Here is a 27,221-nt window from a genome sequence, read left to right as displayed (position 1 = left end):
TGGAGGATTTAGAGCTGAGAGGGACCCTAGAGGGCAGCATCTTCTTTTTTACAGAGCAGGAAACTGAGGCATGCAGAGGTCTAAGAACTTGCCCAACATAATGAAAATAGTAAGTGCCAAAGGCAGGAGTGGAACTCAGGTCCTCTCCAAATGCAGTAGGGTTTCCTCTGGACCCTAGTGAGGCTTGCCTGGGACCATCCAGTGAGGAAGTGCCCCTGCTAGGATTTGAATTCTGCTCTCCTGATTCCAGACCTGGTGTTCTTTTTCCTGAACAATCTGTGGTGAATGCCAGTGTCTGACATAGTGCCCTGTGCACCCAGTAACTCTGCCAGCTCCCTGACGCCAAGGGGAACCAGCTGCTCACACAGGGGGAAAGAAGGAGGCTCACATACCCACACAGCTGTCAAGCCAACTGGCATTTATTAAGGACCTGCTCTGCGCTGGAGGGTAGCTAGGTGGTGCAGTGGATAGAGACCTGGGCTTGGAGGCATGGAAGCTCTTCCTGAATTAAAATCCAGTGCCAGACGCTTCCTAGCTGTGTGATCCTGTGGAAGTCACTTAACTCTGTGTGCCTCAGTCTCCTCATCTGTCAAATGAGCTGGAGAAGGGAACGACAAACCACTCCAGTGTCTCTGTCAAGAAAACCCAAAATGGGGTCACAAAGAATTGGACACAACTGAAAAATGACTGAAGAAATGATATGCCAGGCTTTGGTCTCAGCGCCAGATTTACAAGAAAGGGCAAAAATAGTCCCTGCCCTCCAGGAGCTCCCAATCTGATAGAGGAAACAGCACGCAGACATCGAGGTACAGATGAGGGAAGACTTTGGCATGAAGCCGGAGCGAGTCTGGCCCAGGAAATGACCATTCAGGCTAGAGAGCCCCTGGCGAGCACCATCCATGCCTTTTGCTCTAGCCACAGCCCTCTCCACGGTGGTCAAGGCTAACGATAGTTGGAGAATTGACTTTCTAGCCCTGACCTTCTGTTTTAGAATCAGTACTGTGTATTGGCTCCAGGGCAGAAGAGGGGTAAGGGCTAGGCAAGGGGGTCAAGGGACTTGTCCAGGGACACACAGCTGGGAAGTGTCTGAGGTCAGATTTGAACCCAGGACCTCCCATCTCTGGGCCCGACTCTCCATCCACTGAGCTGCCCCTTTCTTAAATGCTTTTAAGGCCTTTGCATCCATGGCCTCATTTGGGTCTAGGACTATGAGATTGGTCTTCAAAGCAGCGGTGTGTTGGCGTTTTCAGCCTTCTATGTGAGCAGGGCAGCAGCAGTGATTTAGGAGCCAAGAAGAGGATCCCTTGCTCCAAGTCCCACTTCCCTTGCGTGTTTGCTGATGCTTCAACCCAGCCACGAGGGAACAAAGCATTTGGTTCTCCATTGGGGACTTCTGGGACACAAGAGCAGTGACATGGCAGGCTAGACCTTCTCCCCATTGAGATCTAGCTGAGCACACACTCCGCACCCCAAGGAGAGATGGAGCACCAAGGCGGCCTCAGAGAAGGAGGAGGGTGAAGCAGGCCCATGAAATTGCAAACAGTGACTGTGTAAGTCCCGGGCTCTAGTGAAACAGGCGCATCCACCTCTGCAGACTGGCCCAGTGCAAGGGACGTGGCCAAGGACAATGGGAAGAGCATCCAGCTCAGATTGGGAGAGCTAGTGTGGAATCCTGCAGCCTCCTCTTCCTAGAGAGTGAGGATGGCCATTCGCACTGGGATTACCTCTCAGCCTCACCTTAAGGCACTCACTCTGTGACTAGCCACAGCAGCGTGGGCTCTTAGTGATCAGAGGGGTGGTTGTGTTTCCACTCAGCAAACATTCATTAAGAACCTCCTCACTCTCTGCAGAATAAGCCAGCTCATCCTCTTGGAATGCTCTCCACCCTCAGCTCCGTTATTTCCTCCTCATACACCCTGAGGCTGAACATGGAAACCTTTGCTGGATCTGGAGTCTTGAAGATCTGAATTTGAATTTGGTCTCTTAGACACTGTATGACCCTGCACAAGTCCCTTAACGGTTATCTGTCTCAGTTTCCTCAACTGTAAAAATAAGGGTAATAATAGCACTTACCTCCCAAAATTGTTGTCAGGATCATGTGAGATAATATTTATAAAGGACTTGGAATACCACCTGGCACACAGTAAGTCCTATGTAGACCTTATTCCTCTATTCTTGCCTCCTCTCTTTTCTCTCCTTCCCTTCTTTCCTCCACTCTCTTCCTCCTTCCCCTTCTCTCCCTTCCTTCCTTCTTTCCTTCCTCCCTCCCTCTCTCCCTTCCTTCCTCCCTTCCTTCCTTCCTTCCTTCCTTCCTTCCTTTCTCCCTCCCTTCTTTCCTTCCTCCCTCTCTCCCTTCCTTCCTTCCTTCCTTCCTTCCTTCCTTCCTTCCTTCCTTCCTTCCTTCCTTCCTTCTTTCCTTCCTTTCTACCTTTCTACCTTCCTGCCTACCTACCTTCCTTCCTTCCTTCCTTCCTTTCTTCCTACCTACCTACCTACCTTCCTTCCTTCTTTCCTTCCTTCCTTCCTTCCTTCCTTTCTACCTTTCTACCTTCCTTCCTTCCTCCCTCCCTCCCTGTCTTCCTTCCTTCCTTCTTTCTTTCCTTCCTTTCTTCCTTTCTACCTTCCTTCCTTCCTTTCTATCTTCCTTCCTTCCTTCCTTCCTTCCTTCCTTCCTTCCTTCCTTCCTTCCTTCCTTCCTTCCTTCCTTCCTTCCTTCCTTCCTTCCTTCCTTCCTTCCTTCCTTCCTTCCTTCCTTCCTTCCTTCCTTCCTTCCTTCCCCTGGAGCAGTCTAAAAATGGGAGCTGTCATTACTGTTACTGTCATCTCTGTGTGCTCTCTTTGGCCCTCATAGCTTTTCAGCTCTTACAGCTCAGATCTCACAGGCTGGCCCTTTGCAATGTGTGATTCTGTCCACAGTGAAGGACACCCCTGCTGCTCATTACTGTTGTTTTTCTAGAGGGGAAGAGCAGGGCAGAGAGTGAGCACAGCATCTCTCTGGGGCAGAGATCAGCTCCTCTAGGAATACCCAGTGAGCTCTCAGAAAGCAGATGTCAGTCAATGATGGAATCTGAGGGCACAAGAAGGCCAGTAGAATGTGGTTCTGGCTTCCACATATATAAGCACCAGTGTTTGTGCTCTGAACCAGCCTGGGGCTCCCGGATATCTCCAGAATACCCAGCTGATAACCTTCAGAATGATAGTGATCTCCATTTCTGGCCTGGCTGAATCGAAGGTTCTCTAAGCATTCATACACATACATACATATATATGTGTACCCACTGGTAGGCACATGAGCCTAGGGGAGGGAAAGTGGACCCTGCCCTGGGTTTTTTTGCTTCTTTGTGCAAATCATTTAATATTTCTGTTCCTCCCCCCATCAGTAAAGGGGACCAACTATAGCCTAATGCAAGGAAGCTCCTATGAAGCTGAATGAAGTCCTAGTGGATGCCCTGAGGCATTAAGAAGGAAGAATGTTTTCTCTACCAAAGGTATGGTTGACATTTAAAAGCCTTAAGGGTCAAATTTCTGTCCTCTCCCCTATGTGTCAACACCAATCTCTTCTTGGCTTCTAAAGCCTTCAGTAACCGAACCCGCAAATTCTGGATGACCCTAGGATCTACAGCCAAAGAGGTCTTTAGTCTGTCGTCTAGTCCAATGTCCCAGTTTTACAGAGGAAGAAACTGAGGCCAGAGATATTCGATGGAGGAGATACAGGGAGGGGGAGGAGCTATAGGAGAACAAGATAGATTAGGTTGAGGGTACTAACCCAGACATGAGAAAGTGGAGGGAGTAGGGTGTGGAGGGAATCCTTGAGGTCTGTCTTCAAGTCTTGGAAGCACTGTGATAACAAAGAGGTCCCTTAGAACTCATCCAGCCTGATCCCCTTTTGCAGATGAGAAAACAGAAGTCCATAGAGCTCCCCCCCCCAAAAAAAATTGTCGCAACTCATAAAAGTGAGTTTTAAACATGTTATCAAGGCTGGATTTGAACGTAGAGCCTCTGATTCTAAAGCCGGGACTCTTCACTCCATCTTGCTGCCTGTCATCATCGAGCATTTCCTGTCTAGAGCAGAAATTTCCTTTCCCCCTGCCCACCTATGTGGCCAGCCAGTATCTAGTTGATGCTGTGAAAGTCCAGGGAGGAGTCCCTTCCACGTCCCAGGGCAGCCCTTTCCACGTGGACTGGGTTCTAATAATGACAAAGCCCTTCCTTTTTATCCAACGGAAACCCACCCTCTTTAGATCTCTGGGCTACGGGGCAAAAAAAGAAAAAAGTATCCTAAGGTTAGAGCCGGAAGCCACTTCGGAGGGCATCTTATCGGAGGCTCCCGGGATGCAGAGGAGGAAAATGAGTCCTCTAAATTCGTCAGGTGGTGAGTGGCAGAACCCAGGCAGGCCAGCTCCAGAGCCTTCATTTGTACAAGAATTCTTTCCCCCACATCCACAGTCTCCTCCAAAATGAGTCCCATCAATACAGCTCTGCGCGTGGTTTTAAGGGAGGCAGTGCGTTCTCATAGAAAAAAAGCTATGGATAGGCAGTCGGAAGAGCCAGGCTGGGTTGCCCTGGGCCTCGGTTTCCCCAGGAGGAGAAATGAGGAGGCTGGACTCCATGGTCTCCTCTCTGGCTTGCAGCTCTACCTCTCGTCATTCAAAAGCCCCCTTCAGGGAGTGAGACGCTAGCAGCAGCCAATAGAGAAGGGAAGCTGCCAGGGACTGGAGAGCTTCATTTTCAGGACGCTTCTGGGGTGGAGGTGGGGAGGCACAGAGAAGGAAGCCTCCAGCCTTCTCCCGGGCGCTGGCGATGTGGTCAGCTCCCCTCCAGCGGTGGCCTGGGACAGGTGTGAGCAGGTCACCATGACGACGGGGCACGGCGTCTTCTAGCCCGGCGAAGGCAAAGGGCGAGTTGCTGCGCGCAGCCTTAGAGCTCGCCCTGAGACCCCAGGGCACGCACTAGGACGCAGCAGACCCGAAGGGGGCGGGGTCCGGCCGGACGACGAGGGCTCTCGAAGCTCGGAGAAGGGACCCGACAGCCCCCTCTCCGCCTCCCACAACCACCTCAGGGCAGGAGCTAAGACGGCTCGGAGAGGGGAGGCGCCGGGGAGATGGAGGGATGAGGACCCGGGGCCAAGGCATACTGGCAGGCAACCACCCACCGCCCAGCACAGCCCGAGGCAGTCCTCGAGGACTGGGACGGGGCGAGAAGACTCTCTTCTGTCCAGGTGCCTCCGGGAATATTCAGAGAGCCTTGGGCGGCTGAACTGGGCGCCCCGCCCCGGTCCGAACTTGTGCCTTGCCTCCGGATGCTGAGCCCCCTGCCCTGGATCCTTCCCGCAGCCCAATTAGCAAGGCCGGGAAGAGCTGCCAAAAGCAATTGCTCTTCTCCCTCCGAAAAGCCAGCGAGGAGCCCTGGGGAGACGCTCCCCTTGGCCCCTCCCGCCCTGGAGGACTAGGAGCGTCGCTCCAAGGACGCTCCCTTGTACCCTTCAAAGGGACCCTTCCAAATCCTGCCCAGACCCCATCTGGAACGGAGAGAGCGCCGCGCTGGGAAGGCAGCCCAGGATGGCAGGTCAGTGGCTTTGTCCCCCTTCCGGGCTCATCCCAGGCTCCCGTGCAGTCGTGATGCGGAAGGGGGTGGGGAGGGATGGGACAACGACCAGACGAGGGGAGAAAGAAATGTTCTGCCCGGCCCAGGTGAGCTGTGCAAAGAGCCCCGAGCTTTAGAGTCAAAGAGCTGTCTTTTGAGGTGTCTGAAGAAGGGGACACAAGCATGAATGGTCCCTTTCTACAGGCAGGAAAACTGAGGCACAGAGAAGCAAGTGCTAATCCGAGGTCGGAGGCTTCTGATCTCAGAGCCAGTTCTCACCCCTCCCTCCCCCAAACACCTTCCATTTACTGGCTATGATGCCGGAGGCGCCACACCCCCTCAAGGAGCTCAGTTTCTCCCTCTGCAAAGTGAAGGAAGAGACTAGATGACCCCCTCCTTTGGGCCTTGATGCTCTGTGTCCTCTCGTCCAAGGTCCCTCTCTGCTCTGCTGACATTCCATCAGACTGTCTCCATCAGTGGAAAGGGGGAGAGGCCCAATCTTGGGGATCCGAGTTCCAGTTTGGGGGGGGAATGATGTGACTTGGAACCGGAAGGCACAAAACGGTTTCTGGGGCATCTTTTCTGGACTGGCGTGCCTGGCCTGAGCCCCTGGAGGGCTCCCTTCCCTGAGGGAGGATGGAGACAGCCCGTTGGGTCCTCGGGTTGCTGGGATGCTGGGCACTGGCTCATGGCTTCCCGTGTCCACCTCCAAGCCCGATTTCCTCCCTCGGGCAGCCGCAGGAGGACTCAGAGCTTGGGGACAGCAGCTCACTATGTTTAGTCAAATGTGCCACGCTCTGTGCTGGGTCCTCGGAGGAGGCACAAAGCCCCAAACCAGAGTCCCTGCCTTCAAGGACTTTATATTCTGCTGCCTGGAGAGCGCAAGATGGCTGTCTAATGGGGCCACAGCAGCAGGGGAAGGGAAGGTGCTCACATTTTAACCCCTTACCTTCTGAGAACCAAAACCGTATGGGATCCGGCAGTGGGAGTTGAGTGACTTGCTGGGAAGTGTCTGAGGTCAGATTGGAACCCAGGACCTCCCATCTTCAAGCCTGGCTTTCCTCCAAAGAGAAGGCTTTCTGGTTTTGTTGTTAGAAGATAAGGGTCCTTGAGCAAGTTTTCAGAGCGCAGAGAAGGAGCCTGTAGAAAAGGGCTGAATGAAAAAAATGAGAGAAAAGGAGTGCTTGAAGGGAGAAGCTCCCAAAAGAGATGGAAGAAAGGGCTCCATGGATGGTCCTGGGTTCAAATGTGAGCTGACACTGCCCAGCTGTGTGACCCTGGCCAAGTCACTGAACCCCCATTGCTTTGCCCTTAGTGCTTGTCAGCCTTGGAGCCAATAACAAGTATTGATTCTAAGACAGAAGAGAAGGTAAAGGATAAAAAAAGATGCGGGGCATTTGGGCAAGTTTTAGACAGCAAAGGAGAGAAGGACAGACGGAACAAAATGAGAGAAGAGAATGATCATGGGGCCACGCAGGCTCCTAAAAGAGATGGGAGAGGAGGGGGATCCAAGCACTCCATCCCTTGACACAGAACCAAAGGGGGGAGGATGCAGCCGATGTTCCAAATGCGGAGGATTTGTATGAAGGACGAGGAAGTGATTCCTGTACGCCAAGCCCGGCAGATGCAAATACAGAAGCCTGGGCAGCCCCTGCCCTCCAGGGTCTGGGGCTCTAACAGAGAGAGGCACCTCCAGGCTGGGGACCAGGGAGTGACTTCAAAGGTTGCAGGATGGCTCAGAGGAGTGGATGGACGTCCCTTCTCTAGTGAAAAAAAAAATGGCCATTTCCATCTGAGGATGGCTCCAGAAGCAGAAATGAAAGGGAAAGGCTGGTGTGGGCCAGAGGGTCTCCTTCCCTGGTGGCAGGGCATCTGGAGAGGAGATGGAGAGTGGGGAATAAACCGAACTGGCTCTGGGCAGCTCAGGGCAGGGCAGCTCGGGGCAGGACGTCTCCCGCTGGGAGGATTTCTGGGCAAAGGGAAGAAGACAGAAGCAGGCAAAAATGAGAGAGGAGGGAGCCTGAGGAAGAGCCTCCATCTTTTCAGGAAGGAGGGAGGGATTCGTCGGGTGGGGGAAGGCAGGTGGATTGGGGGACTTGAGGAAGGAAAGGGGGAACAGACGGGCCACACCAGTCATCCTGAGACCCAGCAGTCCAGAAAAGAGGAGATTTTGTGCTTTGGGGGTACCTGCCTGTTCTAAGTCACCTCATTCCTTACTTTTTCCCCTTCATTTCCACCACCCAAACCGGCGAAACCGGACCCTCTGAGAGTGCCACAGAGGCCATCTGGGGAGAATAAAGACCTCCTTGTGGCCAATGCTGAGCACCCAGGAAGAGGAGAGAACATGCATTTGGAGGAAATCCAGCCTGGACCGTTTTGCCTTTTCCTGCTATAGCCTCGCCCTCGGGGGCTTCCTGATGGCCCTGGGTGCCAGGGCAGCTGTTCCCTGGGCTACAAGATGCCCGCTGGGCAGCCTCCTCAGAGCTCTCCCTTCCAATCCAGGCACAAAGGAAGCTCAAAGCCTTCCCCCAAACCCTTCTTTCTGGAGCTCATTCCCTTCCATTCATCAAGAATGTATTCTCTTTATTGCTATTCATATGAACAAGGAGAAGAGCTGGCATGCGCGCTACGCTTTAGGGTCTGCAAAGGGCTTCCCCTAGGACTGCGTTGGATTAGCTTGTTGGCACTGGGCTGGGCATTAGAGACACAAAGATCAAGAAGAAATAGCCCCTGCCTTCAGCCCTGTGCAGAGACAGCAATAAAAAATGAATTCTGGGAAATGCCCAGCCACTGGGCATTGTGGAAAGGAAATAAGACTGACAAAAAACTGTAATATTTATTGGGAAAGGAAACGGGGATTGGAAAAATGGGGATAAATGGGAAGGTCTGTAGCATACTCCATGTAGGTAGTAGAGAGGATAGAGCCCTCAGCCTGGGCATTAATATCAGATACACTCTTCTGGGAAACCGAGGTACAGAATGGTTTAGTGAGTCACTTAAGGCATCCAGGCATGAACTGTGAATTCAGTTCTTAAGTCTGCATTTCCCAGGCTTCTCTGCCTGTTCTCACACTGTATCAGGGCCTTAAGGTGGATCACCTCTCACTTTAGAGAGCTGACAGTTCCCTGGAGTCAAGAACAAGGTCTAAAGCCCCAGCAGCATCTGCTTCTTTTTTCTCCCTCTCTCCACTATGAGCCTGCCATATTGTTTAAAGTGGATGTGCTGGCCTCCTGGGGCCTTGGTGTCTCCATCTATGAAATGGGAATATGCTTCCCCCTTGAGATCCTAAGCTCAACCAAACCTGTGCAGGTGCAGAATGAGTAGCATCCTTCTGGGGTAGAACAGGGACAAGAGTGGCTTCCAGATGATGAGCTTGTGTCAGAGATTTCATGATATGGATAGCTGGGGTAAACACGGAGGGATTCTTCATTCTACTGGCTCATGGCACCCCTCTAGGAAACCTGGGAGAACATCCCCAAACTTTGTGTAACAGGGCTCATTCTCCACATTCGAGCACAATTTATCATATTGCAGAAGAGAGTCGTATTAAAAGGAGAAAGACAAAACAAAGACCACCGAACAATCAACCATTAGCCCCCAAGAAACGTATAAATGTAGCAGGAGGCATCAGGGACTCTCTGATTTTTTTGAACCAGGGTACCTCCCCTGGAGCTGGTCTTGTATGCACTCTCATGACTTGATGGAGGACATTCACCTTGTTGGGATGACTTAGGGGACTCCGGATTGATCCCCAGTGACTAGAACTGGTCCAAAGATAACTGTTGACTGACAGAATAGACTCTTATCAAAAGGAACCATTCCTCTGGTCTATAAAAGGAACAAGGAAAAATGGGGACTCTCTTTGGGGACCCTTAACGCTCCTCTAAGATCATAGATTTATTTCTGGAAGAGAACTTAGAGACCGTCTTATCTGACCCCCTTGTTTTATGGATAAAAAACTGAGATCCAAAAGGAACTTCCCCAAAGCTATAAGTCCTTCAAGTCACAGACTTGACATTTGAACCCAGATCCCCCCATTCTAATTCAAAGAACAAATCAAGAATTGAATGTTCTTTCTTTGACCTGCCCTGCTTCCTTTCAAGGGCTGGAAGATGTGTTTAGTGTTAGGAGGACATGTTAGAATCCAGCAAAGGGGGTCAAAGTTGGAGACAGTAATCAGGCTGAAGAGGTCTGATCAAAGTTGGGACAGTGCTTTGCTCATAGTAGGGTCTTAATAAATGTTTGTCGAATTAACACAATCCACCCGTTTCTCCTAGTTCTGCTCTCTGGGCCCAAGTGGGACAAGTCTAATTATTCCTGCCTATGACAGACTTCCATATAATTGAAGATGGCCATGAAGCCCACACTGAGTCTTCTCTTCTCCACCTAAATACCCTCAGTTCTTCCACATAGCCTGGAATTGAGATCATTCCTGCTGCTGGTTGCCCTCCCCTAGACACTATTTTTTTTAAACTCTTACCTTCTGTCTTAGTATCAATTCTAAGAAATGACACCAAGACAGAAGAGTAGTAAGGACTAGGCAATTGGGGTTCAGTAACTTGCCCAGGGTCATACATCTAGAAAGTGTCTGATTTAAACCCAGAACCTCCCAACTCCAGGCCTGGCACTCTATTCATTGTGCTACAGAGCCAGCCCTCTCCAGACACACTTCAGCAAAGCACTGTATTTTTTACCCTATGATGCCCAAAATTATAAATAGAGGCTTAGTAAATGGCTATTGAAAGAGTCAAACAAATAAGGCATCAGTGAACCCTGATGGGAGGAGTGATGAATTCGGAATCAATTAATTTGGAGTCAAGTCTTTGCTCTGCCCCTTCCTGTGTGACCTTTGTGTTCTAGTTTTCTCATGAGGCAGTTGGTTTAGATGCTCTCTGGTGGTATAGTAGGATTTGGGGTGAGGAAAGAACAAGAGGGACATTTAAATAAATTTAAATTTATTGTTTGGGAAGGGTAGGAAGGAACATGGGTTTAGGAGTACACTTATATTTAATTTAAAAGCTAACATCTATAACTAATTAAACTCAGCATTAACTTTCCAATATCCAAGTCTCACACTAGGAGTCCAATCAAATAGGGCCAGGATCTTAAGTTGGTGGCTGTCCCAAGTAGGTCCAGAGATCTTCTTACTGATACTGCCAGCAGCCAGATCCGGAAAACCCCTTTCCTCTGTTGGTCACAGGAGAAAAAATCCTCTTTAAGCCTTAGGACCTTCCAGGAGAGCAGACTCTGAGAAGAAGCACCGTTGGGCATAGAATTTTCCCAGATCCCAAGGCTCAGACTCCCATGTGACCCTTAGTCACATGCTCCTGTCAATCACTCTCAGGTTTGCATCTCTCAGTTTTTGCAACAGGTTTTGCAAGCTTTTCATCCTTTATCACACTGGGTGCCTTCCAATCCTGAATCCATGGTCCTCGATGTGGAGGCGATGACAGAGAATAGGGGTGAGCATGGTAAGTGGTCAGAGTTCTTTTGGGAGGTGAGGGGAGATCCGACTACTTTGGGCTGTAGGATGTCTCTACCTCAAGCCCTGAATGTAATGGCAAGTGAGAGGTCAGGTGCCTTGAGCCTTGGTTTGGGTTTTGTTCATGGGTCTGACTTCTTGACCTTTGTGTGCTGCCTTAGTCCTAGAGAGAAGTCCCCAAGCTGGCAACGACTCATCCTTTGCCAGCAATGAGAACAGCAGCCAAGCCCCATCTCCTCAGAACTTCACCTTCTCCTCCTACTACCAGCACTCTTGGCCTGTGGCTGCCATGTTCATCATGGCCTACGTCTTCATCTTCCTCATGTGCCTGGTGGGAAATAGCCTTGTCTGCTTTGTCGTGGTGAAGAACCGGGAGATGAGGACAGTCACCAACATATTCATCCTGAACCTGGCTGTCAGCGACCTGCTGGTGGGCATCTTCTGCATGCCCACCACCCTCGTGGACAACTTGGTCACTGGTGAGTGAGGAAGATGAGGCATCCGGAGGGCAGCCCAATGAGAGGTTGGGTCCACACAGGGAAGCTTGGAATTGAGCAGGGGAGAGTCAGAAGCTATAGAGCTTGACCAGGGCTGGGGAACCTGAAGACAGAAGCTTAGGATTTAGACATGGAAGGGATCATCCTGTCCAGCCCTTTATTCAGCAGATGGTGAAACCAAGGGCAGATGGCATTACCTCTCCCCTTCACTCTGCAAAGTCTAGGACCAAATACCAAACTCTTGTGTTTGGCCCTTCATCCCTTGGCTCCTCCCTACCTTCCTGGTCTTCTTACCCTTGACTCCCCTCACTCTCTGATCCAGCGGGATCGTGGGCCATCTTGCATCTTCCAGCTATGGGATCGTGGGCCATCTTGCATCTTCCAGCTATGGGATCGTGGGCCATCTTGCATCTTCCAGCTATGGGATCGTGGGCCATCTTGCATCTTCCAGCTATGGGATCGTGGGCCATCTTGTATCTTCCATGTCCATCCCTCTGCACCTGCTGTCACCCATTCCTGGCATATTCTACTCCTTCATCTCAGCCTCTTAGAATCCCTGGGGTCCTTCCAGCCTCGGCGCAAAGCCACAGTCTACAGGAAGCCCTACAGCTAGTGCCCTCCCCTCTGAGGCCACTTCTTCCTAACCTTGCATATATACTATAGTTCTTTGCTTGTTATCTTTCCTGTTAGACTGGGACCTTCTCGAAGGCAGGGATTGCTTTTTGCCTTTCTTAGTATTCCTAATAAGTGTCATGGAGCCCAGCATACAAAGAGCCCTTAATAGATGCTTGCTAAGGGGCAGTTGGGTGGCTCAGAGGGGAGAGCATCAGGCCTGGAGTCAGGAGGTCCTGGGTTCAAATATGGCCTCAAATACTTCTTAGTTGTGTGACCCAGGCAAATCACTTAACCCTTGCCTAGTCCTTACTGCTCTTCTGCCTTAGAACAGATATTTAATATTGATTTTAAGGCAGAATTTATAAATAAATACTTGTTAACTCACCAACACAGGTAACGTTTGAGAGAACAAAGGACATGGAATCAGGAGTCCTGGGTTCAAATCCTGCCTCTGATACTAGCTGTGGGACTGTGGGTAAATCCTTCACTTCCTGCTTTCCTCCTCTTGAAAATGAGATAGTGGACCAGCTAGAGCTGTTCTAAAGCCTGCCCTTCCCTGACTCTCCCCTCCTGGCCCAGAGCCAGAGTAAGACATCAGGAGAAGCTTCAGCCACTAGTTCCTGTCTTGGGGTTCTGGGATGTGCTGACAATTGCTTGGATTATGGTGACCCCTAGAGGTACAAGAATGAAGACTCAGAGCTGGGTATTCTGAAATGGCTGCCCAGGCTGGAGAATCCATCCTTGGTTGGGGGCATCATGGAGGGGACAGCTCTGGGACAGGGATCAGCAGTCTTAGGCATTTGTGCCATGATCTTAATAGTATCTATGCTGCTGGTCTAATTAACCACATGGGAGGGCATTCATCCCTTCCGAAAGGAGGGAGGAAGGAATAAGCGTTTATTTTGTGCCTACTGTGTGCCTGGCACTGGACATATTGTCTCACAACAATCCTGGGAAGTGGCTAGCATGAGTGTCTCCATTTGACAGTTGAGGAAACTGAGGCAGACAAAAGTTAAATGACTGAGCACGTTCACAGAGCTATCAGATCATCCTCATTCCCTTGACTGTCATACCTAGCTGCCTCTGAACTTTGAACTAATTCACTTTAGCTAACCAAGAAGCATTCCTTAAGCACCCACTGTCTACGTCTATAAAGCTCACCTGAATGTGACCCCAGGAAAGTCACAATCCTTGATTGATTCTAAAGCTAAAAATTGCAAAACTAGAGATGATCTACATTGGGGGATGGAATTTCCTCATTAGAAACTCCCTATGTCAGTGAAATCATTGGCCTGGCCCATGGCATGGCTCTGAGTGCTGGGGATTCAACGACTCCAACAAAGGAACTCACAGTCTAAACTTAACTGGTCCATATTCAATGCCAAACAATTTAGTACTTCTGGAAACATGGCGCCATGTTGCCAATTAAAGGGCCAGCTCTAAACATAGCTAAGTAAGTGTACTGTGGGTCATTGAGTTCATCCTCTTCATTTGATAATGGTCCAGAGAAGAGAGAATTTGCCCAAAGACCCATCATGGTCAATTAATGGCGGGCCTCAAACCCAGGCTGTGGGTTGGCTTGATTTGCAGGCTATTCTTTTTCCCTGCAGCTGTGGGGTAGAGAGGAAAGAGTGTTGGATATAGAATTAGAAGACCTGATAATTACTAAGCATCTTTCTACATACAGCATAGTATGGTGGACAGACAGCTCTCTAGGAGCCAGCAGTCCTGAGTTCAAGAACCACCTTTGACATAGAAGTGGACTTTTTTTTAAAACTGGCTGTGTGACCCAGACCAAGATACCTAACCTCCCAAGCGATCTAGGCAACTCCAAGACAATAATTCAACCTGCACTGGCAGGAGCTTCCTCACTAGAAGTTGAAATCACACGTCTAGTTCTGCCCCTTACTTCTCTAACCAGTGTTATCATTATCTGTGTGACTTTAGGTAAGTCCCTTCCCCTCTCTGGTTTTCAGTTTATTCATCTATAAATTAGCTTGGGATTTTAAAAAGAGACAGAAGAGGCTTCTTACCTTCAAGGTGCTTACAAGCTAGTTGTCTACGTGTGAATCTTATCCCCCAGAAGGCTACAAACTCCCAGAGATCACAAACGAATGCCGATCTCTCTCCATCTCTCCACACAATGTTGAACATACTTCATTTGTTATTGTTTACTTTTCAGGTGCCCTTTTTGACCCTATTTGGGGTTTTCTTGGCAAAGATACTGGAGCAGTTTGCCATTCCCTCCTCTAGCTCATTTGACAGATGAGGAAACTGAGGCAAACAGGGTAGAGTGACTGGCTCAGGGTCACACAGCTAATAATGTCTGAGACTGGATTTGAACTCAGTCTTCCCGACTCCAGGCTCAGCGCTCTAGCCAGCATTAAACAAACATTTGGAACTTCCCCCATCTTATTCTTGTGCCTTGACTTTGAAAACCTGTATGCAGAACTTGCTTTGGTTCTATCCCCATTACCCATCATCTTTTTTCTTTTTAATGAAAATTTTTATTTAATTAATTTAGAATATTTTTCCATAGTTACAAGAATCATGTTCTTTCCCTCCCCTCCTCCCATCCCCTCCAGCCAACACACAATTCCACTGGGATTTACATGTGTCAATGATCAGGATCTATTTCTATATTATTGATATTTGCACTAGGGTGATCCTTTAGAGTCTCCATCCCCAGTCATATCCCCATCAACCCGTGTGACAAGCAGTTGTTTTTCTTCTATGTTTCTGCTCCCACAGTTCTTCCTCTGGATCCATCACACATCATCTTAGTTTATTTGGCTCGTCCTTTGAGCCTGATAAGAACCAGCAACATACAAAAGAGGGTGGTGGTTATCTTTTCTGGAACATAAAGTCATAACTTAGGAAAGAGGCAGATGCAGGCTGGAGGTAACATTTTGGTTTTGGTTTTGGTTGTCATTTTCATAGGAAGTGAGGGTAGAACCAGAGCCATAACCAGAGAGTTTTGTGCCCCAGGCAAGTGACACAAAGCCTGTCTAAGCCCAGAAACACAAAATGCACCCTAGACAGTGAGGAGGGAGGCCCAGGAGGGGAAGGCAGCCTTCTGGGAAGTTTCCTCTTGGACTCTTCACACAAGCTAAATGCTAAGGTCAGTCAAGCCTTCTAGTTCCTGAAGGAGCACTCTTTCATTTGGCCTGAGGCAAAGCTCTGTCCTCCTAACTCTAGTTCTGAAAGAACCAAGAACAATGGAATGGGATGCTTCCAGGGCAGATCTTTTTCGGGTTTCTGTAGTGACATAAATAAATATTAACATTTTTAAAAATTAAAATAAACAGAAATAACAGTTCCTTGTTATTTCTCGGGGCTTAGTTGAGTCTCTGCAGTTAAATGTTAAGCCTTTTCTTGTCCTCCCATGAACCTCCCCCACCCTCAGGAACTTGTTTCACTTTCAGATTACTATAAATTGTAGTCTATAACTGTTAAGAAAGCTTTCCTTTGAGGGAGCAGTTGGATGGCTCAGTGGATTGAGAGTCAGGCCTGGAGATGGGAGGTCCTGGGTTAAAATCTGGCCTCCGACACTTCCTAGCTGTGTGACCCTGGGCAAGTCACTTAACCCCCATGGTAATGATTAAACAAAAAAGAAATCTTTCTTTGACTGAACTTAAAATGGTTTCTGAAGCTTCAGCCCCTAGCTTAGCCCTCTAAAGCTTTCCCACATGACAATCCTTTCTAAAACCCCAAGGCAGAGATGACTTCTCTTCTTCCAAATAAATCTCCCCAGTTCCTTCAAGCCCTCCTTCTATGCCAGACTCTCATGACAATAGGGCATGTGGCTAGATGATCATACAGGAGAAAAAGATCTGGAGATCTTAGTGGCCAGCAAACTCAATAGAAGTATGGTGTAACATGGCTGCCAAAAGCTAAGTGGGCTAGGCTGCAACGATGATAGATAGACACGTTGTTCAAAATGGGGGAGATGAGGGACAAGCTGGGTGGCTCAATGGATAGAGAAGTCCTGAATTCAAATTTGACCTCAGATACTTCCCAATTGTGTGATCTTGGTCGAGTTTCTTTCTTTCTTTTCTTTTTTTTTAACCCTTACCTTCTGTCTTGGAGTCAATACCATATATTGGCTCCATGGCAGAAGAGTGGTAAGAGCTAGGCAATGGGGGGTCAAGTGACTTGTCCAGGGTCACACAGCTGGGAAGTGTCTGAGGCCAGATTTGAACCAAGGACCTCCTGTCTCTAGGCCTGACTCAATCCACTGAGCTACCCAGCTGCCCCCTTGGGCCAGTTTCTTAACCCCAAACTACTTAGCCTTTACCCCTGTTTTGCCTTAAAACCACTATATAATATTGATTCTGAAATGGAAGGTGAAGATTTTTTAAAAGGGTAGGTGAAGAGGCAGGCAGCCAACAGTGGTGAGATGGGAACATCACTGGTTAGGGAGCAGATCAAACCTCAGTACTGCTTCTTTTACTCTCCGATCTCAGTTCCCTCATTTACAAAGAGAGGAAGTTGTTTTAAATGACTTCTAAGTCCCTCTCAACCTATGAGCCTAGGACTGTCACCTACTCCATTTTTAAACATCCTTACTTTCCCTCTTAGAATCAATGCTAAGTATTAGTTCCAAGGCAAAAGAGAAATAAAGACTAGGCAATTGAGGTTAAGTGGCTCACCCAGGATCACACAACTAGGAAGTATCTGAGGTTAGATTTGAACCCAAGACCTCCTGCCTCCAGGTCTGGCTTTCTATCTACTGAACCACCCAACTGTCCCTTACCTTCCCTGTTTTGAATAATGTGTCTATCATCATGTAGCCTAGACTGCTTTGGCTTTTGGCTGTCATGTTATACCATACTTCTCTTGAGTTTGCCAATCACTAAGACCCCTGGAACTTTTTCTCTTGAATTATCATGAAGCCACATTTCCCATTTCCTGTATTTGTTTGGCTTGCTTTGTGATCGCCAGTAGAGGATTTTACATTGATTCCTATTAAATATCATCATCAATGAATCAGCCCAGTATCTGTAAGCTCATAGATCTAAAGCAGGAAGGGTATAATCTTCTCATTTTATAGATGAGTAAACTGAGGTCCAAGGAGGCTTAGTACCTTGTATAAGGTCTCACATAAGTTGTAAACCCCAGAGGTGAGATTTGAACCCAAGTTCTTTGAGCCATTCCTCTTGATCCCAATCTCTTCTTCTTCTTCTTCTTCTTCTTCTTCTTCTTCTTCTTCTTCTTCTTCTTCTTCTTCTTCTTCTTCTTCTTCTTCTTCTTCTTCTTTTCTTCTTCTTCTTCTTCTTCCTCCTCCTCCTCCTCCTTCTTTCTTCTTCTTCCTCCTCCTCCTCCTTCTTTCTTCTTCTTCCTTTCTTCTTCTTTCTCCTCTTTCTCTTTCTTCTTCTTCCTCCTCTTCCTCCTCCTCCTCCTCCTCCTTCTTCTTTTTTCCCAACTGTTTAGATCTAATTTTATTTGTGTTTTATAATGGTGTTCATATCATTCCTGTGTTTGTCTTGGCAGATAGATTCCCAAACATCCCACTCCTTTCTTCTAACTCACTTTTTGGATCCCTATTCTGGGGTTCAGCGTATGAGCCATCCCTCCCAGTTCCTTCCTGCCCTTTTGAGCTCTCTAGGTCTCAGTTTTCCCCTCTGTAAAATGGGAGTTTTAGACTAGATGATTTCTGATGCCACCTCGGGCTCTAAGATCCAGACTGCTGTGATCTCTGCCATTCCAGGTTGGCCATTTGATAACATCACGTGCAAGATAAGCGGCCTGGTCCAAGGCATGTCCGTCTCGGCTTCAGTCTTCACCTTGGTGGCCATCGCTATGGAAAGGTGAGTGGGTTTGGGGACCCAAAGCTCTACCCCCAGAAACGCAGCCATTTCCCATCACGGGGAATTCTTTGGTGACTATCCCAAGCAGAAGGACTCTGCCACTGTGGTCCAGTGGCTGGGCTTCCTCGCAGATCCCTCCCAGGGAGGAAGCCCACTCCCACCCAGTACAAGGCGGCATCTGCGCTGCTTTAAGGTCTGCCCTCCGGTGTTAGAGAGGAAAGCTCCTTGTCAGCCCTGAGGTGAACGGCTATCTTGATCACCGCCATTACTGTCGCTGCGGTTATCTGGGGCTGCCACCAAACGTTCTTTCCCTGTTCTCCGCCCCCTCAGATTCCGCTGCATCGTCCATCCCTTCCGCCAGAAGCTGAGCCTGAGGAAGGCGCTGCTCACCATCGCCATCATCTGGGTCCTCGCCCTGGTCATCATGTGCCCATCGGCCGTCACCCTGACCGTCACGCAGGAGGAGCACCACTTTATGGTGGACGCCCAGAACCGCTCGTACCCGTTCTTCTCCTGCTGGGAAGCGTGGCCCGAGAAGGGCATGCGCAAGATTTACACCACGTTCCTCTTCTCGCACATCTACCTGGCCCCTCTGGCCCTCCTCTCCGTCACCTACGCTCGCATCTCCTTCAAGCTTTTCCAGTCCTCTGCCCCGGGCGGGGCGCCCCCGGGCCTGGAGAGGCAGCGCGCCTGCAGGCGGAAGGCCCGGGTAGTGCGCATGCTCATCGTCGTGGCTCTGTTCTTCTCTCTGTCCTGGCTCCCCCTGTGGTCGCTCCTGCTCCTCACCGACTACGGCCGCCTCAGCGAGCAGCAGCTGCACCTGCTCACGGCGTACATCTTCCCCTTCGCGCACTGGCTGGCCTTCTTCAACAGCAGCGCCAACCCCATCATCTACGGCTATTTCAACAGGAACTTCCGCAGAGGCTTCCAGGCCGCCTTTCGGAGCCAGCTTTGCTCGGGCACGTGGGGAGGCCACCGAGAAACCTACACGGAGAGGCCCAGAAGACTCTTTGGGGGCGGCCTGTGCAACCGAATCTTTGTGGAGGTGCAGCCCACCGAGTCAGGGCAGAGTGGGGACGCCCAGAGGATGGGGCGCTTCCCCCTGCGCAATGGCTGGGTGGCCCATCGCCGCCTGGCGCCGGAGGATCTGGACGGTGGAGGCTCTGCCCGTGTACCCCTTCGTACCCCAGCCTGGAATATCTGAGGGGGGTGAGGGCAGCCGGCAGCACCGATGAACCCCTGCTATGTGGCCAGGCTCCAGGCAGGAGGCACAAAGAACCCAACAGTTCCTGCCCCCAAAGCGCTTACACTCTCCCTACCTTGTGAATTAGAATCAATACTTTGTATTGGTTCTAAGGTAGAAGAGCCCTAAGGGCTAGGCAATGGGGGTGAAGTGACTGGCCCAGGGTCACACAGCTAGGAAGTGTTTGAGGCCAGATTGGAACCCAGGACCTTCCATCTCTAGTCTTCACCCATCCACTGAGCCACGTAGCTGCCTCCTCATAATGCTCTTTCCTCAATCACATCCCAGATGCCAACCTTGAGGGGAGATATTGGATTGTCTCCTTTGTGGTGGGTTACACAGCACCCCACATGTCACCCTTTGCGTTGGATCTCTTCACATATATCAATAAAGGTACTCTGTCTCCTTTTTAAAGACACAGTCTTGGAGAGTTGAGTGGCTTTGCCCAAGGAGACCTAACTGGCCTCGGAGCTAAGAGGCCAGCCCAGGTCTCCTGACTTGAGGTTGGAGCTTAATTCGTCTGCAATAAATCGAACCTTCCGGTGACTGCCGTATCAGTGACACCTGGCTTGGGGCCCCAGAGAATGTGCTCTGGTTTCCAGGTCATCGGGGTGAGGCTAGAGAAAGGAGAAGGAAGCTCCCTCTGCTTTGATCCCCAAAACTGGGACAGACAGCCATTATCAGACCTTGCCACCCAGCCCCACTGGAAGAGAAAGGCTGGTACGAGAGCTCACTCTCAGGAAGTACGTAGGATTTCTGTTTATTTTTTTTAATTTAGGGTTGGGAAGAAAAGGGAATTGACTTCAGCTCCCTTAGAATGTTGGAAACACTGAAGCTCATGGGGTTACAATACAGCCACTTCCCAGAATCGACATCCTTTCTTGCAAATCCCTGGGCTTTGGCAACGTGTCAGCCGCCTACACTTCCGACTTCCACCCTGGTGCCCAGAGACCACGTTTGGAGAGTCCCTGAAGGGCTGATGACCTAATAATGCATCTGGATGGTGCCCAAAGTCTGCTCCAAGGAGAAACACAGGAATTCCCTTGTCTACTCCCACTCCGTGTAGAATTTAAGCTAAGACATCCTGTTTGTATTTCTAAAGAGATCTCTCTTGGGAGGGTTTCACTGATAGGTTTCAGTTCAACAAATAATTATCACTCAACTGAACCAATATTTCTTGAATGCCTGACATGTGCAAAGCAATGAAAGACATGAAGATTTACAAAACAGGGCCCTGCCCTCAAGGAGTTTGTACCTCCATCCAGGCACAGTCCCAGATGGGGGCATTAAGCTCTGAGGATCATAAAGTCTTGATTAACTAGAACCCCTAATTTATCTGCATTTAACTTAGTGAAAGAAAAAAATGAAATCAGAGAGTCATACTCTAACTAAATACTTCAGGACCCTGTGATTTGGTCGTAGGGTCACTCTACTTTTTTAGCACCTGGCAGTTAAGTGGACCTAGTGTGAACCTTCTCTGGACTAAGTTGAGCTGGTCCTCAAACAACAAACACAGCTATTCCTGGGACCACACTCAAAGTCTTTGAAGCTTGGTAGCTTTTTCAGAAGGGTTCAGGATACCCATCCAGGTTTACAACCCACTTTCCATAGCCTTGGACCATCACCTGCTAAAATCTTCACAAAAGGTGGAGAGACTCAGTCACAGAAAAAAAAATCCATGTGGTATCTTGCAGTGACCAAAATGAAGGGATCACCCACAATTTCTCCACTGATGGTCCTGGAGAGTGATTGGTGTTGAGGTGAAATGGGTGACCATAGAGCTCTTATAATAGCCTCCTTCCCTGGACGGAGATATGGTTATAAAATATCTACTATGTCCTGCTTACAGAGGCAGGAAAGTGGACGTGGGCTTGAGGGAAAGATTCTTAACTATTTGGTTTTTCTGGTTTGGCTAAAATTTCCCTGAAGTAGCACCTTACGATTGTTAAATTTATGGTTGGCCTGAATATATATTTAATGACTAAATCCCAAAAATGAGTTACTAAAGTCAGAATAGAATTTTACAATAGAGGGAAGATATTAAGGAAGAGAGAGAGAGAGAGAGAGAGAGAGAGAGAGAGAGAGAGAGAGAGAGAGAGAGAGAGAGAGAGAGAGAGAGAGAGAGAGAGAGAGAGAGAGCTCTCCAGCTTCCTCTGAGCCAGGTAGGAATTAACAGGCCCCCAGAAAGGTCACATTCACCACGTGTCAGTTCAATCAGCAGATTCTTTAGCTGCCTCAACTCCAGTAGAATTGCTTCTTACAGGAGGTTCCACTCCAAGTGTGAGTCTTCACTCCAAGTGTGTCTCTTCACTCCAAGTGTGTCTGTGTGTATCTCTATTTCCACTTTTAAAGACCTTTTTCTCTTGCTTCACTTCCCCTAAATTTTTACGTCTACCAATCACAGAGGATGTTCCACTCCAGGACTGCCCACTCTTTCACACGTGGGTCACAGACCTCCCACTCAATGTATGAAATGAGTGTTCACACCTTTTTGTGGTTAAAATCCAAAATGGTTAGATCTCCAGACTCAACTTTAAGTACCGTGCTTACACTTTTGGGGATTAAAATCTAAAAATAGACAGGGGATTACAATTTAATCTTCCCAATCAAGGAAGAGCTAAGTACCTTCATTGTTACAATCAGGGGAGAGCCAAATCCTATCTTCACACACTCTACACTTCCAGGTTTGGGAGTACTAGTTTCTTATGTGAACTGTTCACCTATGTGATATCTGTGAGCTGTAACAAGTATGATAAATACAAATACCAAAATGATAGGGGTAAATACCCCTTATTACAGTTGGTTATTACAGAGTCCAAGGGCCCTGGCCTGCTTCCAAGACTGAGGTCAAGTGGAAGAGGAATTAGACATGTTCTTTTGGATCCCCAAAGACAGAAACTGTGGGAAGAAATTGGATATGGACTGCTTTGAGCTTAATGGAAAAAAACATACCAATAATTTAGGGCTATCTCAAAAGCAGAATGGACTGCTGAGGCAGAAGATGAGTTCCTGCCCGTGGGCATCTTCAATTGAAGGCTGTCTGGCTCCTTGGATATATTGTGAAGGAGAGTCTTATTCAGGGATGGGTTGGTTGAAATGGCCTCTGGACTGCCTTCCTGCTCAGAGGGTTTATGATTTTGTCATCCATCACTTGGGAAGAAGAAAGCTATTTGTGAATTAGGTTCTTGTGCATTATAACCCTTGGGAGAAGGCCTCAGGGATCATCTGTTCCCTGAGAATATGCTAGCTCCTTCTGTGATGTGTATTATTCATGTATTATTTGATGAGCAAAAGTTTCCTTCTTGCCTCTCTATTTCATTCATATTTCATGTTGAAGAGTACTGGGGGCTAGCTGTTTACCTGGCTGGGACCTGGCCAGAAAAACCATCTGCTTTGCTTTTGAGCTTTAAAGTTTTGTTTTTTGTTTTTAGAAACTTCTACCCTCTTCCATCTTAATCCAGGAGATGGCCGGCCATGGTGTCACGATAAGAGCACTGCATTTGGAATCACAGGACTTGGGTTCAAATTCCGATCTGTTACATTTATTCACGGTGGGAACTTGAGCAATTCCCTTCCCTAGGCCTTAATTTCTCTCTCTTAAAATGAACAGGCAATTTAGATTTAGAGGTCATTAGGTCCTGACACAAGTACATTTCAGGAGTCTGGAACTTGGATGGGAAAAAAAATTTACATCTTCATTTGTACTTTCCTGAAGATTTAGCATTTCTTTCATTTTTTTAAATGTTCTTTTTATTCATTTTTTCAAAGACCTTTTTAAAAAAAACCTTATCTTCTGTTTTAGAATTAACACTGTGTATTGGTTCAGGGTCACACAGCTAGGAAGTGTCTGAGGCCAGATTTGAACCCAGGACCTCCCATCTCTTGACCTGATTCTCTATCCTTTGAGTCACCCAACTGCCCCCTAGTATTTCTTTCAGCTAGGAATGTAGGCAACAAATCATAGTAGCAGGAGGTCTTACTAGACCACCAAAGGAGTTCAAGACCCTAAAAGGGTTAAGACATCCTGGATTTTATGATCACTAAAGTCCTAGTTATAAATACTGTGACAACTAGTTGTAAGCCTTCATTATCCTGTACCCCTGGGCTTTTGCTCAGCCAATCTTACCTTGTTCTAAAATGGCAAGAAAAGAAAAAAAAATATGTTCCTGCTATCATGTTTGGAAGGAAGGAAGGAGGAGAAAGAGGAGAAAGAAGGAAGGAATGAAGAAAGGAAAGAAGGGAAGAGAGAAAGAAGGAAAGAAAAAAGAGGGAAGGAAGGAGGAAAGAAAGAAGAAAAGAATGAAGATAGGAGGAAAGGAAGGAAGAAAAGAGAAAAGAAAGAGGGGAGAGAGGGACAGAAGAAAGAAGAGAGAGAGGCAAGAAATGAAAGAAAGAAGAAAGGAAGGAGGGAGGGAAAGAAGGGAGGAAGAAACAAGTATTAACCATTCACTATGTGCCAAGTACTGTGCTAAGCCACTACAAGGTAATTAAGAATGAATATTGAGGGTTTGGTTTTTTTTCAAACCCTTACCTTCTGTTTTAGAATTAATACTGTGTATTGGCTCCAAGGCAGAAGAGTGGTAAGGGCTAGGCAATGGGGGTCAAGTGACTTGCCCAGGGTCACCCAGATAGGAAGTGTCTGAGGTCAGATTTGAACCCAGGACCTCCCATCTCTAGGCCTGGCTCTCAACCACTCAGCTACCTAGCTGCCCCTTGAGTTTTTTTCCACACGATTCTTAGCTGCAAGTGAGGTGTTTATGGGAAGTTGCTGGGATGGGCCAGGTTTCCTAAGGTAACATTTTTCATGGGCACAAGCCCATCTAGATGGGGGGTTCTGTGGAGGAGAAAGCCACAGGCCCAACTGAGTTTTGTCGGTGGTGGCCTTATAGGTCCTCTAATCCTGGCCACATTCAGTTCATGACAAACGGCCACTCTCATTCTGGGTCCTGGCTAATGAATGATTTTCCCCGCTTTGCCCAGAACAAACAGAACCACCCCAGCCCAAAGTAAGTTGGTGATGCGCCTCTAGGCCCCAGCCCATGCCACCCCCAGCCCCACAGACCACAATCCGCCCAACCCAACAGCTTAGATCTATCTTTTCTGGAAAAGAAGCCACCTGGCTCCCCGGGGCTTGGGACAGAGGGAGGAGCGGCAAGGTAGAGAGAAAACCCCCAACCACGGACTTCCTGTCCATTCATCTCAGAAGCAAAGAGAGCTAGCCAAACCAAGGGCGCCTATGGACAAGGCATTTCTATTCAGCTGGGCCATCTCCCCTCTCTTCCCTTAAATCACCCTGACCGAAGCCACGCCAATAAAGACAGATGAGGAGGCAACTAGAATGGGCTCCATTATGGAAGAGTTAGGTTGAATTCCCAGTGACTGGTTCCTTGTTGAACAACCAAATATTGACCCGCTTCTCTTGCGACGGAGCGATTTATCTTTAGGGAGTGACTTTGTGTCATCAAGGCCGCTGGGCCTCAGATCACCCTGACTTAACTCGTTGGATTTATTCGCCTCTCTTCTGGGATTTGGGGCTTTATAAATTTAGCACATCCAATAGAGGCTGTTTCGGGTCCGGCATTCAGACATCTTCAGGACCGCCCAAGAGCTCAGGCGCTCTCTGCAACAATGCCCATCCTCTGGGTCTTAGCAAGTGGGCTAGGAGAGATGCCAGAGGGGAGAAATCCATCCTTGTGAGGCCCAGCTCAGGTGGTTATTGATTTCCGTTCAGTTCAATAGGCATTATTAAGGACCTCCCCTATACCAGACCAGGGAGATGAAGCCATTTCATTCACTGGAAAGATGGTAGATCACAGTCTTTTCTGGGAGAATGGAAGCTCCTTGAGGGCAGGGACTGGTTCATTTTGCCTTGGTCTCCCTAACACCTAGCACAGGTGCCTGGCATGGAGCAGGTGCTTAATAACTTCAGGTCAGTTTATCACAATTTAGCACCAACCGTGCTGATATGGCATGGCACAACAAGGGTTGTTTTCTTCCAGTTTTCAGAGATTCATGTAGCTCAAACCAGAAGGTGTAAATGATTTGCCCCCCCCCACAGAATCATAAAAACAACAACAAACCCTCTATATTCTCCATTCTCTGCAGTTGTCATTGGAAGCTTGTCAAATCTGCCAAAGTGGAGTATGTTGGAAGGCTGGACCCCAGGTCCTGGCCTTAATGTTTATCACGAACTTTCAGAAGAAAAAAAAAAGGCAGCTGCTACCAGAAGCTCATAAACGAATGAGGTGGGGGGTTGTAGAAAAAACCCAACAGTTCATAATTTGGGTAAATTAGTCTGTCAAATGGCTACAAGCCCTTTTAAATCATTCTGCTTAAGGAGAGATTGCTTTCTCTCCTGATTTCCTTTCTGAAAAGTTGCTGAAAGTTCTATTCTTTCTCTGTTCTGATCCATCCTTTATCCCAACACCATGCTTTTATGGTTTTCTTCATCATCATCATCATCTATAATGCCCGATTAATCCTGGGTTCAAAGCTCCCTAGTGGGTCATAGCATCTCAAAACTGGCAAGAAATTTCAAGTTGGATCTGTTCGAGCTCATTCCTGAATAGTATTTTCCTTCCACTTGATACCCAGCAAGTAGTCCTCTACCTCCTGATGTAGCATATTCCACTTCTGTATTCCCCCTAATGATTTAAGACATTATTCCTTCTCTTCAGCCTAAATATACTTCTCCATACTTCTGTTTCTTCTTCTGGCCTCTGGGACCAGGTCCCCTTTTGCCAATAGAGGAAGATGACAACTCCTCCGCCTGGTGATCCATCCTTGTTTCCCACAACTTCTTTCCAGTTACCCCAAGCTTTTTCTAAACTGAATAACCCTCTGCCACCTGAACATGTCCAGTGATTTCCTGCTTCCATAGATTTTTCTCATGCTATTCCCTAATGCCCTGGGTACCTTTCCTCCCCTGGGTTAATCTGGCATTCCTTCTTATCTGTTAAGATAAGTTACGTGTAAGTAGTGACGCTGCCCATTCCGGCACACCTGGTTCTGTACTTCTCTATTGTAATGTTATATATTCTAGTTACTGTGTCTGTGCTGTAACTTTCTTCCAGACTGCGAGTCCCAGGAGGGCAAATGTATTTTAATGTTTAAGCTTTGTAGTTCACCCAGTGCCCATCCCCTTACCCCACTCACAATGGGTGTTAGCAAATGTGTGTTAAGTTAAAAAACAATTGTTCGGTAGTTTTGGGAATCAGATATTTAACATTTATGTGAGTTTTAAGAAATGTGTTGTCGTCCACCACCTCCCCAGAAGAACGGTTCTGTTACATTCTGGCTGCTTTCTGACCTCTAGGTGGACACCCCCGAAACCCTCCTGTTTTGCTTCTTCACTCTCACATCTCCTCTCTTTAATGTCTTCTGAAGGGGATAATGTCACACTTTATGGTCAATAAAGTTGTTACAAAAGTCACTTGATATTTATTGGCCTTCTGCTCTCTACGCTTCCAGAAATTTGCCATCTTTGCTTTTTCTCCATCCCAGCAGGAAGATCACCTTCCCCAGCTAAGGTAAAACCACCCACCAGATAGCTAATTCTCTAGCTAATTCCCATGTCCAAATTCCATCAGTCTATAGGACAGCCATCCCTCTCTAGCACTATTTTTATAGACTTTTGAGGCTTACAAAACTCTGTCCTTACAAACACCCCTGGAGGGAGACTGCAATTATTGTTATTCCCATTTTACAGATGAGGAAATTGAGGCTTAGGGAGGTGAGATGAATTGACTTGTCCACAGTAACAAAGACTCCTAGTCTTAACACTGCATCTCCTATCTCCATGTCTGGAATGCACTCCCTCTTTTCTGCTGCCTCATAGAGTATTTCTTCCTTTAAGTCATCACTTAGGTACCATTTTTCTGCACAAAACCTTTTCTGGGCTTCCAGCTGCTAGTGTTCTCCTTACCAAACTAGCTTCTATTTAATTATTTTGCTATGGCTATTGTATTTGTATTTATTTATTGGTGAAAGAT

The 27,221-nt window shown here is 48.0% G+C and overlaps 1 protein-coding gene across 1 annotated transcript; it reads left to right on the top strand.

Annotated features, from left to right (window-relative positions):
* The first annotated feature begins 4,731 nt into the window (after positions 1 to 4,731).
* Positions 4,732 to 26,660, top strand: NPFFR1 (neuropeptide FF receptor 1). The gene is made up of 4 exons (XM_056796594.1): positions 4,732 to 5,565; positions 11,227 to 11,544; positions 17,888 to 17,987; positions 18,318 to 26,660. Exons 1-4 carry the CDS (start codon positions 5,559 to 5,561, stop codon positions 19,189 to 19,191), a joined length of 1,299 nt encoding a protein of 432 aa, XP_056652572.1. The 5' UTR covers positions 4,732 to 5,558; the 3' UTR covers positions 19,192 to 26,660.
* Positions 26,661 to 27,221: the final 561 nt, after the last annotated feature.

This window comes from Monodelphis domestica, chromosome 1 (assembly GCF_027887165.1).
Source record: "Monodelphis domestica isolate mMonDom1 chromosome 1, mMonDom1.pri, whole genome shotgun sequence".
NCBI lineage: Eukaryota > Metazoa > Chordata > Mammalia > Didelphimorphia > Didelphidae > Monodelphis > Monodelphis domestica.
This window is presented reverse-complemented; position numbering and strand designations above follow the sequence as displayed.